This window comes from Alnus glutinosa, chromosome 10 (genome assembly GCF_958979055.1).
Source record: "Alnus glutinosa chromosome 10, dhAlnGlut1.1, whole genome shotgun sequence".
NCBI lineage: Eukaryota > Viridiplantae > Streptophyta > Magnoliopsida > Fagales > Betulaceae > Alnus > Alnus glutinosa.
In genome coordinates this window covers 10,743,176-10,755,380 of record NC_084895.1, presented here as the reverse complement: position 1 = coordinate 10,755,380, position 12,205 = coordinate 10,743,176, and the positions used below count along the sequence as shown (strand labels likewise).

Genomic DNA, 12,205 nt, shown 5'->3' with positions numbered 1-12,205 from the left:
TTGTTTCGTCCGGACATGCGTGAGAACTGAAACTCACTGATAACCCATCCGCTGGCTCGTCCGAACACGATTCTAGGTCCGTCCGGACACAATGCACAAAAAGTCTCATTTGAGCACTTTCTAAGTGTTTTTCCTATGTTTTCTCCAAATTTTTTGCTTGATTAGTCTAACTCATGTTTTTAGTGTCTAATTAATTTTTTGGACATTACAAGTGTGCCCACGCGCGCAGCATTTCCGGGAAATACAACTAGTGGAGCTCCAAGAGACCACAACATATGTACGAAGACTGTAACAACCCACCCTCAATGACACAATATTATCTGCTTTTGGCTCTCCCGAACCAGACTTCCCAGGAGGTTACTCATCCCAGTACTACTCTCGCAAAAGCACGCTTAACTGCAGAGTTCTGATAGGTTCATGGCCATTACGGCTTTAAAACGCATTGTGTTAAGAAGGATGCGAATATACATATAAGCACATCCTCATTCTCATACTTAGGCGATATGGGATGTCACAAAGACAGTGCATTGATGGGCAACAAACAAAATTCTTAAATGATCTGCCACAAGGTGAGCCAGGTCACCTGGCCAGAGAATAGCATGTGGTTGGGGGGTTTAGGGCTTTGGCATTTATGAGGGTTGTCATGAACAGTACAAATTGAATGACTGAAATCTGTCGCGGATCATGCTGAGACATCCAGGATTCGAAAGCTGAAGGGTGTTCAAGCCCCGAATGATGCGAAGCCTGAGGATGCCAAAGGCATCAAAATTCCCATTATCCAAGCTCAACTCGGATAAGGGAATTGAGGGGTAACCATCACCCTTTGTCTCAGCCCATTTAGAAGACTATGGGCCTCCAAACCCACACTAGCCCGATGAGGATCACAGGCCCTGAACCCGTGTAACACAATTTCACAGAAAGTGTCCCCAAAGAACAAACGTCAGGATTGGTTATCCCCGTATTGTTAATTATACCTGTAAACTGCCTATTTTAATTTTGTTTAGACATTTTTATGGACGTATATTATTTATTTATTTATTTGTCAATGAAATGGTACAAGTGTTTGGAATGAAGAAGCTATTAAATATACTCTAATACCGGTTACAGAAAACTAAAGAGAAGGGACGCTCAGGAAGATTTTATTCCAAGGCAGAAAGGTTTATTTACATTCAATGCCTTCAAAAAGATTTAGGAGAACGCATTTATAGAAGAGTGCAAAACCAAAAGACAAACTTAAGCAGATGCTTACAATATTAACCTTGGTTTTTTTTTTTTTAACTAAGATTTAAAGCTTGTATGATTTTTTACTCAATCGTATTATAGCAGCCTACTTGACATTACTTTTATAAATTTGCATAAAAGTAAAAAATACCGCATCACCAAACAAGAAACTCCCGAGTAGTATCAGGTACAAGATTCAACAAACCAGAAGAAATTAAAAGTTCAACTACCAATGTCAATAAAAGCTTCCCACCAACAAAACTTGAAATGTCGAGCAAAACAGAAATAGGTTTCCATAACTTCTACAAGAAAAAATTTCTGTCATTTAGGTATTAGTGGCCCTGGTATAGATCTGCTGACTGGCATGAGAAGAGATCATCCTGATAGAACCCCTGGCCATCAAATCCTTAATTGCTCTGCGTGCTAGAGATCCACTAATCTGAAATTTGCAGGGTAGGTAATAAAAAAAAGTAATCATTAATCAATCATAATCATTTAGTGAAAGTAAATTTATCCCTATAACTAATCATTGGCAAGCAAAGAAACTTGTTTCAAATATAAAATTCAAAGGTACCCACTTCAATGAAGCAGTTTAAAGTGTTGGCAGCAAATGCTTCAGATTCTATGTACTGAATAACATTAATTTATATCATCATAAATTGTGGCCTAATCACAAGGAAGCCTTTGGAAGCATTTTTTTTATCCCCTTTTACTCGTTCTTTTCCAACAACCAAAGAGTGAAATTAGAATGGTTTTATAACTTATTTATTATCCTACATTACACGGTACACCACCTCTCAGAAGAATATCAATCAAAATAACCAGGAACACTGGAACGAATAATATTGCAGAAGATAAAAAAATGGTTTATAACTAACTCATATGAAAACATGCAATGTTGATGAAAATCAAAACATATTACTAATAAAGGGATAATAATAATCAAGAGTTAAAAGGCAGTATGAATTGGGTCAAATAATAAAGAACACTAGCCACAGGATCTAAACTAACAAAGATAGAAAAGGCATGGATTTATTATTCTGATAAATAGGATAACAAAGAAAAACAAACTCTTGATTACCAAAGCACAAATAGCAGTGGGGTAATTGACAAGGAAGAAAAGGGAAGCACTCAGCACATAAAACTTGAACACTACATTCACGTTTTCCTTCTTAGAGAAAAGAACAACCCCCAAAAGTAAAGAAACAAACTTTTAAGAGAAACAAAAGGTGGATAGTTTTTTGCACATATAACACTCGGTGCATTAAAATGCTCTAATCTCTTGCATAGATTTTGGACAATGCATAATGTATGAGGTACAGCATATATTTGCATAGGGATGAATATGGTAAACCCAAACAAAGAAAACAAGGCCTCTTCCAAGGTTTTAACACCAAGGAGGGGCAAATTATTACATGCCCCAATGATTATGAGAAATATAAACTCGTAATACAGATGTCGTGTGATCATAATTGCAACATGTAGAAAACCAAGCAAAGAAACATATAAACAAGGAAACAAACTAATCTCGAACATACCCTCAACCGATCAGACAAGATGGATGGGGTGACAAGCTTGAACTTGGGAGCTTCAGTAAGAAGCTTGTCATAAGTCGCCTGATCGAACAGAACCATGTTATTCACCTTCTCCTTTTGCTTACCCTTGCTCCATTTCTACAATTGCAAAAACTAAACAACCTGAGAGAGACTACACAGAAATCTCAACCAAACTAAAAAAAATAAAAAATCAATGGCAGTAGCTAAGACTGTATCACCAAGACAATCCCAAATCTCAATATATATAACAAAACTACCAATCATAAAATAAAATTCAAAACACAATGCCCCGTAATCCTTAAAATAAAGATGATTACTCACACCAAATAAAAGCAACCAAAATTCTAAACCTGCAATTAAATCTAGAACTAATAGCAGCTAAAGAAAATCACCAAGGCAACCCCAAATCTAAATCTAAATATAGAGCCCAATTACAAATCACAAAAAATTTTAAATACCCAGTGTCCCAATATTCTAAAATGCAGATGACCAATTAAACCCAAAAAACAAACGCAAAAAAAATATAATAATATCTAAACCTACACAATGAACACAATATCTAATAACATTATGTTGTGAAACATCGAATAGAACTGATAATAACGAATGTAAATAATGAAATTCATTCCAATGGAACCCAGAAACTAAATAATAGACATTCAAATACTATAAATTCTAACCAGGCACCACATAAGACGCTAAACACAAACACGGCTCTGACCCAAACCCTAACCTAAAATTTTTACCTTCTTCTTCTGCTTGCCTCCGCCAGACTTAGCGGGCTTCGAGGACGGAGGAGGAGCCTTCTCTTTCTTCGGCGCCTACATCACGAGAAAACCAAATATGAGAGAAATGAAAATCCCATTTCAGAAAACGAATGGGCTATGAGTTTAGGTAGATCTTGTACCATACGATCTTGGAGTTGATTTCTAGGGTTTTTGGGGGGTGCTACTTGGAGACGCTACTGGCGGAGCAAAGTGTTGGACCGAGTGGGAAAGAATATGTATATATAGTGTGACCGAGAGAGCTAGGGTTTTTTAGCTAGAACGGAATATGGAGGGTGTTTGGGGCTGGGATTGAGGAATGGGATTTTCTGGGATAGGTGTATTCCCGTTCGGTTCGGAATGCCAAAAAAAAAATAAAAAATAAACGAAAAAGTTCAAATAACTCTCGAACAACCACTCAATTGATAATCTCTCACAAACTTTCAATTGGGACAAATGTCTTCTCAAATTACAAAAAAAAATGTTGTCAATGTCATCCACGGCCAAAAGAAAGGAAAAAATAAAAACTACAACACCTATGCTATAAATTTTTTAAGGTTTAGATTTAATTTCATTTTTTCTCTCTTTCTCATAAAACACTCTAAAATTAATTCTAAACCCTTAAAAAAAGGGATCAAGATTCTATACAATTGTAAAAAAATTGTAGATTCTTGAATTACGGAATTTTATGTTTTTTTTTTTTTTTTTTTTTTTTTTGCTTAAAAGCATTTGGCAAACAGTTTTTGAAAACAAAAAAACAATGTTGCGTTTGGATAATTATTTTCAAAACAGTTTTCACTTAGAAAAAATGCTCTCTATGATGTAAAAACAAAAAAAAAAACTATTTTTTTGATTTTTTGAACAAGAACCGTTTCTGAAAATTAAAAAAGAAAAAAGCAAAAAAAAAAAAAAAAAAGAAGCCTTTTATAAAGAAATTTTTAATGACTATTTTTATAACATGTTATATTTTTAATATGTGACATTTTCTAAGCATTTTTATGCTTAAAAACATCATAAATTTCGTAATTTCAAAAAATCTTCAAGGAATTCTAACAAAACGGCCTATATTGTAGGTTTTTTTTAAGAATAGTCTCGATTGGTAGATGGATATATTTTCTACATAATTGATTAAGGTTCGAATCTTTGAGTTTACTTAATGCTTGTGCTAGGGACAGTTCAAACATTCCAGTTTTTTTTTTTTTTATGCACTAACACGGTAGGATATGTATGGAGTTTCAGATACTATATATTATGATACAATTCTTAATTATTTTTGTCCATGTAGCAACTTTTTTTTTTATCTTTTTTTTTAAAAAAAAATTAAAATTAAAATTAACTAAGAGACCACCTTGCCACATAGACAAGATGGTGAAGAGTTGTATCTTGGAGTGACAAAATATCATATCTAATAGAGTTTTTCTTATTATCCCCACAAAATAAATGGAAAAATGTTTATAGTTCACCTGATTTGCAATTAGTTGTGATATTAAAATGAACTCAAAATCCCCTGAGGTATGCCAAAGAAACAAATCACTCATTGCAATCAAATTTCGTTAAAAACTTAACGGATTCCGTTAGTTTATCATGTCAATGCTAATAAAATGACGACACATGTCATTCTTAATAAAAAAATTTTAATATATAATATATATGAAACTTAAAAACTAAAAAAAAAATTAATTAAAAAAAAGAAAGAAGATAAACTCTAAGGAATAAAAAATAATTCAAAGGTTTTTAGGGTAAGCCATAATAACAATTTAGTTCTTGCGGTTAAATTCCATCGAAACACTTGACAGATTCTGTTAATGTCAATGTTAGCACCAATAAAATGATGACTAAATATATTAAAAATAAACATTTATAAAACTAACAAAAAAACAAGGATAGGGGTGGCTGCCGGTTGGGGGATGGCCTGTGAGCCACCCTGGAGGTGGCAAGGTATGGCTCGCGGGCCAACCCTATCCAAATTTTTTTTTTTTTTTTTTTAGTTTTATAAATGTATATTATTAATATATTAATATTTGTTTATTAAGAGTAACATGTGTCGTCATTTTATTTATGCAAATGTTGCACTTAACGGAATCCGTCATATGTTTCAACGAAATTTGACTTCAAGGACTAAACTGTTATTTATTTTTTGCATTACCTCAAGAACCTCTGAATTCACTTTGATACGACATTCAGTAATTTGTAATTTAGACCAACTATACAGACTGATTTTGCATTTATCTCTATTTTTAATTTAAGAATTGCACATGTCATCATTTTATTGGTGCTGACGTGGACACTAACGGAATCCTTCAAGTGTTTTGATAGAATTTGACTGTAGGGACGAAGTTGTTATTTTGACCTACCTTGAAGACCTCTAAGTTATTTTTTATACCGCAAAGAGTGATTTATAATTTAGGCCAATTACAGGGACTGATTTTGCATTTATCCCAACAAATATATATATATATATATATATATATATATATATATATATATATATATATATATATATATATATATATATATATATATATATATATATATATATATATATATATATATATATATATATATATATATATTGTTAAAAAAATAATTGGTTTAGTTTTTTATTTTATTAATTTTTTATTTTAGTTTTTAAGAGAATAAGAGTATTATAAAAACATTAATGAAAAAGTGGTTTTTACGACACACTTTGATAGTTTGATGTATCACTTTAGCACAATTGTCACTTAATGAGGTTATTTAAAACACGACTGTTAGTTCATGATGCTTTTTTATATTTTTTTCCAATAATTTGACATAACTAGGTCAATATTTGATTATTATTTTTTTGACAAAAAATTAGAAAATTTTACCATTTGTATGTTTTTTGTCTGACCATTTATATCTTTACGCAGTACTATATGCCTATCCCTCACATATTAGGAGTAGTTGTTGGGAAGGCATTAGGTCTAGTTGCTATAATCATATGCTATATTTGCTAATGTATTTTTCATGTCTTTTATGTTTTCAATTTGGAAAAACACATTTATTTTGATAGGAGTCACAATTGATGAAATACTTTGTTAGGGAAATATTTGTCCCCACTTTGAAGTGGGGCCAAGTTTGCCCCACAAGTGGGATTTCGAACTCCGGACTCCATATGAGTCCCCGGACCTTGAGCCTTAGTCATTAGCGGCCTTTAGTATTTATGAGACCAGTCAAATCAAGTCAGAAAATATGTTGGACGCCTACATAAAAGCCTTGTACTTGACAGGGGCAAAATGGACATATAGCATGCAGAGGTATAAAAAGGGATATGAGGACTATTAAAAAAGGTGATTATTTTCTCAAGCCTCTCTCTCTCTCTTTCTTTTATATACACTTGATTGACTTGACCGTCGGAGGAGGCTCCGCCGGCCAACTCCTAGCGAGTCTTTCTTGTTTTGCAGGTCAAGACACGGACGAAAGGACGTCTCTGATGACGCCACGTCACCGGACAAAAATTGCATCAACATACTTATTGTCATACACTCTAATACCAGCTTACTTGCATTCTAAGCCATGAATTTACGCTTTACAAAAAGAGCAAGATAAAAGTAAGAAATACCTCGAGATAGGTGTAGCTATTGGCGTAATGATATTAATATGGTTATAATTTGAGCATTTATCGCAGGATTTCATAGGATTCTCTTAGTAATTAGTACTTTTAATTTAGATAAGCTGCAAACTTAGCATTTGAGATGTGTTTGTGTATTATGAAAATATTGGACTGCTTTATAGCGATGGTGTGTATAATGTAATGTTTTCTGATAATGTGATGATTTTTAGTAAATACTTTAGTTGTAATAATTAATATTAATAGAATAAAAGAAAAGTTATGTATTTCCACCTCTTAATATTCTGATTTTAACGAGTAAGAGTATCCCTTTTTGGACTTATTTACTTGGTAAATAGGTTAGGGGAGGCGCACCGAGTTAATTACTAATTAATTAATTTTGAGAGCGTTACAAATGGTATCAAAGCAATCGGTTCTGCAGATTATATATAAGAATTGATTTATTAAGTGTTAGATGATAATATGAGATTAGATCAATAGTATCGGGGGTGGTGGTACCACTCATGTGGTTCTGCAAGCAGTGGCGGAGCCAGACTTTTGGTCCAGGGGGTCAAGATTTTTTATTTTTTATATTTTTTTTTTGTGAAAAAAATTAAGTTTGAATATAAATCAATTAAAAATATTAATGAATATAATTAACAAAATAAATAAACATGTTTAAAACATATAAATGTATTTACAATTTATTTTGTCACGTTTGGCGTTAATTTATTCAATTGTTCTCGAATATTGATTGCAAATATTCTTGAATATATCATTTTCAATGTACGTAATTAGATAATCAATTATCCACTGATTTTTCATTGGTTACGTAAACGATTTTTTTACATATTCATTGCTGAAAAGTGAAAATTCTCTTTCAAAAATAGTTGTCACAACTGGCAAAATCAATGATAGATTTGCTAAATCTACCTCGACACGAGCTAGATTACAATATTCATTACTAAAAATGCTCTTGGTCTGTATCATTATAACAATATTCAAGATTTTTTTTTTTTCTTAAGTACTAAATCTACCTCGAGCTGGTTTAGAATTTGATTGGAGCTCAATAGAATCATTAATGTTGCTTTCCTTAATCTCATTTAACTACAATTATATATTTCATACAATTAAAATATATAACAAATATTATTTTTATTCATAAACAATTAATTTAAAAGAGCAATCTAAATATAAAAACTTAATTAATATAAAAGTTTGATTACATAACTGAATTTTTTATTTTTTATTTTTAAAAAAATAAAAATAAATTACAAATCACAAATTGCGGAATTAGTTTGAATATAACATAGATCCAATGGCTTAATTGAGTTTATTAGAGATAGATTTTCCTAAGAAATCAAGTGAATAGTTTTATTTAGCAGTGGAGAATAAAACTAAGTCATGATGCAGGCCTTCTTCTTCCTTTTTTTTTTTTTTTGTGAGTATGATGCAGGCCTTCTTGTGCGTGTCTTTTATATCTTTTATCAACAAATGTGAAGAAAAGTCGTCATTTATTTCATGCTTTCAGAGTTTTTGACTTTTGTCAAAATGGCTCACAGGTGTCGCGTTTACCAAAAAGCCTTATAAATTCTTTCTACGCAAGCCTTCAACAGTTAAGGGTCCGTTTGAATTTACGATTTCAAAAAATGAGATTTAAAATCATCATTTTAAAATGTATAATTTGAAAAAAGTGATTTTTAAAAACGCAGTTTAACATTTAAAATCGCAAATTTATCTTTAAAATTTTGTGTTTTCAAAAAAGCATCATCTTACCTGTGATTTGAAAAAACAAATTTTTTACGTTTTCAAATCGCAATTTTTAAAAATCTAGTTCCCAAACGATTTATGTTCTACGATTTGGTTTAAAATCGCACTTATTGTCTACGAATCGCAATCTCAAACGCACCCTAAACAAGCATCTCTCAACATTAGTAAAACGGCTTGTTTTGGCAAACAAAAGACAAGACTAAACGGTACGTTTTGACAACCAAAAAAAGAAAAAAGCTTTCGTCTTCAACCTTTGTCTTCTTCAACATTGGTCTGGACTTTGACCTAATAATCCAATCGACAGAACATAAAGAAATCATGTCAATGAGTTGTAAATTCCAGTCCTCTGGGAAAAGAGTTGCCCATTGATGAATGATTGAGAGTGGGCAACCTAGGGCATCTTAATTTTTTTTACCAGAAGTAAGGGGGGGCATTTGACCCCTCTCGACCCCCCTCCCTCCGCCCCTGTCTGCAAGGCTTGCTGGCAACCATAAAAGGTTTTGTATTTTATGTAATGGGTATTTTGGAAAATTTATTTCATTCATCAAGGAATAGCTATTTTTCTTTGTAGGAAAATAATTATTCTCACGAGAATAACCATTTATAAGGAATTTGGCTTAGGTGCTGTAAATAAACTAAAACATGTGTACTGTAATTATATTCAATGGTTCAGATTTAGTTTTATTTTCTCCTTCTCTGTCTAATTAAAAACTTGAAATTAACTAGACCATTAATAAACTACAACACATATTATAGTATTTTTACGGCACCTAAGCTAAATCTAATCCGCATAATGATGTACAAGTACAATCAAAATAAATAAATAATTATTCCATCAAAGTTATAATTTTTTATTTTATTATAAAAGCCTATCCCATACACCAAACGTGTGTCATGAGCGAACAAAGGGCGGGTATATTTCTTTCATTTTTATTTTAAGGTCACTTTCCAATGCCATGAAGTCATGAACCCATCACCTGCCTCCTGACTCCAACACTGCTCTCAATATATATATATATATATATATATAAACCATCGATTCGACCACTTAGGTCTTAGGGCACGCTCCGTCGCAGCTCCTTTGGACTGTTCGCTGTCAAAGAACCCTGTACTTGGATTCTGATCAGATCGTCCCCTCCACCTGTAAGATAACCTGCGGCACCTTTATTCATTTTCTTCTTCGTATTTGATACTAGTCTTGCTCTCTTGATTCTTACATCTCTCTGTCTTTTAATCTTTGTTATCCGTGTGTTTTCTTATCAGTCTTACCACATTATAATATGATGTGGATTCAAGTTTGATGAGTCAACGTTGTTAAATTAATTTGTTAGTTTAGTTACATGCTTATTTATAAGTTGGATTATTCTTTACTGTTCTTAATATCATTATTTCAGCCTTTTACTTTGTGGGTCTATCTTGTTAGATCTGAACATTAATTTTCATCTTTTGGGTTTTAATGTTTTGTTTGGCCAGAAGGGTGTGGAAATTATATGATGTCACTTTGGTCTGTCTATGTCTGCGTAGAATGTCTCCCCTGTGTCTTTTTACTTCCTTTTTATGATCTGCTGGTTTCAATTCCTCTGTAAGAGAAGCAAATGAAATAGAAATACTATATTTTTTGCTCTTGTATATCGTAAATAAAACCTTTCTCCTGAATGGTATATTGGCATTTCATAGTTGTTATGTTTAAATATCATTTTCTGTTTAATCTACACATATAAGTTTTGCTCATGATGGAAGGTGTTGGTAATATCATTCGTGCTAAATCCTCTCGTATTTCTGCCTCTGCTTTTTTTTTTTTTTGGTTGTATTGCCTGTAATGGGAACGAAATATTGCTTATGGTACATTTTTGTCTGATTATTTGCATTTCTATTATTTCTTCTTGTTTGCTTCACTTGCCATATGAAAGCATAAATTAATTCAATGCATCAAAGTTATGTGATTAGCTGTAATTGGAAATGGTCTTCCTTATGGATGATAAATTTTCACAACCAATATGGAGAATCAATTTTCAGACAAGATGCTGTACCGGTTGAATGGCATCTTGCTGCATGTGTTTCTAATTTCGCATGATGAATTAAGTAAACCTCTTGCATGTAGAGAATTGCTATTCAAGGTTAGACTGTGCCCCGGATTAATTGAACCTAGACATATATTTATCATCATAGGTTCAAATATGATAAAGATGTAGAACCCTTTCCATTTGTCCTTTTAAACTCAGACATAATGTTGAATATAGAGTAACTTGCTTGACTGTAGTATTTGTATATTAATCGAGAATTTATTATATTGTCTAGGTTCAGGTGTAGATATGTCAACTGTGAATATGTCAACCGTTAGAGTCCCAATGTCTTTCTTGTTCAAGAGTGCACCTGCGAGCAGATCCTGTGCCTTAATTAAGAGACCATCTTCCTTTGGCTCTGTAAAATGCGTCTCCAAAATGTTTGGCTTGAAGTCTTCTCCCTTCAAAGTATCTGCAATTGCAGTGTACAAAGTGAAACTGATCGGACCAGATGGTGAAGAGAATGAGTTTGATGCTCCTGATGATTGTTACATCCTTGATTCAGCTGAAAATGCTGGACTGGAGTTGCCTTACTCGTGCAGGGCTGGGGCATGCTCTACTTGTGCCGGGCATATGGTTTCAGGATTGGTGGACCAATCAGATGGATCATTTCTGGACGAGAAGCAGATGGAGAAGGGGTATGTGCTGACTTGTGTTGCATACCCGACTGCAGACTGTGTGATACACACCCATAAGGAAGGTGATCTTTACTGAGAGTAATGTGATGTGCCTTGCCTGTTGATTTTACCTGAGTGGGAAGATATTATGGATCTTTGCAAGGCTAGAATTGTATTTGTGAGCCAGATGGTGGTGTGGCTATTTAGTTTATGTGCTGCTATTTTTCGTAATATATGGATTATTGCAGTTTAATGACAAGCACTCAGTAGTTTTGAAGAATGAATTGTCTCGAATCTTGTTGAAAATAATGAACTGCTGCTGGTGTATCCTGGGAAGCATTACATCATGTCACATAATGTGCATATGAAACTTGAGCTTGATGAGTTTTAAGCCAGATGGTAGCATGGCTATTTAGCTTCTGTGGTGCTATTTTTCTTAAGCCTTGTTTGGTTCGCGAATTAGACCTATGGAAAGGAAAAGCTATTTCGTAGGAATAGCTATTCCTTTGTTTGGTTGTATATTATTTAAGGGAATAGTTATTCCAACGGAATAGCTATTCCCTTATGAAGAGGAATAGGTATTCCATTCCTGTGGGAATAAATAAAATTTTCTTTTGTCCAAAAGCCCCAACCCTCTCAACAC

The 12,205-nt window shown here is 33.0% G+C and overlaps 2 protein-coding genes across 2 annotated transcripts; one reads left to right on the top strand and one right to left on the bottom strand.

Moving 5' to 3' along the window:
• Positions 1-1,376: 1,376 nt before the first annotated feature.
• On the bottom strand, positions 1,377-3,832 carry LOC133878836 (small ribosomal subunit protein eS25). Its single transcript, XM_062317379.1, has 4 exons — positions 3,685-3,832; positions 3,524-3,598; positions 2,760-2,894; positions 1,377-1,660 (listed from the first exon to the last, which is right to left on the bottom strand). The coding sequence occupies exons 1-4, from the start codon at positions 3,685-3,687 to the stop codon at positions 1,547-1,549; spliced, it is 327 nt and encodes a 108-aa protein (XP_062173363.1). The 5' UTR covers positions 3,688-3,832; the 3' UTR covers positions 1,377-1,546.
• Positions 3,833-9,867: 6,035 nt separating this feature from the next.
• On the top strand, positions 9,868-11,842 carry LOC133879730 (ferredoxin, root R-B1-like). The gene is made up of 2 exons (XM_062318449.1): positions 9,868-10,025; positions 11,181-11,842. The coding sequence occupies exon 2, from the start codon at positions 11,195-11,197 to the stop codon at positions 11,657-11,659; it is 465 nt and encodes a 154-aa protein (XP_062174433.1). The 5' UTR covers positions 9,868-10,025; positions 11,181-11,194; the 3' UTR covers positions 11,660-11,842.
• Positions 11,843-12,205: the final 363 nt, after the last annotated feature.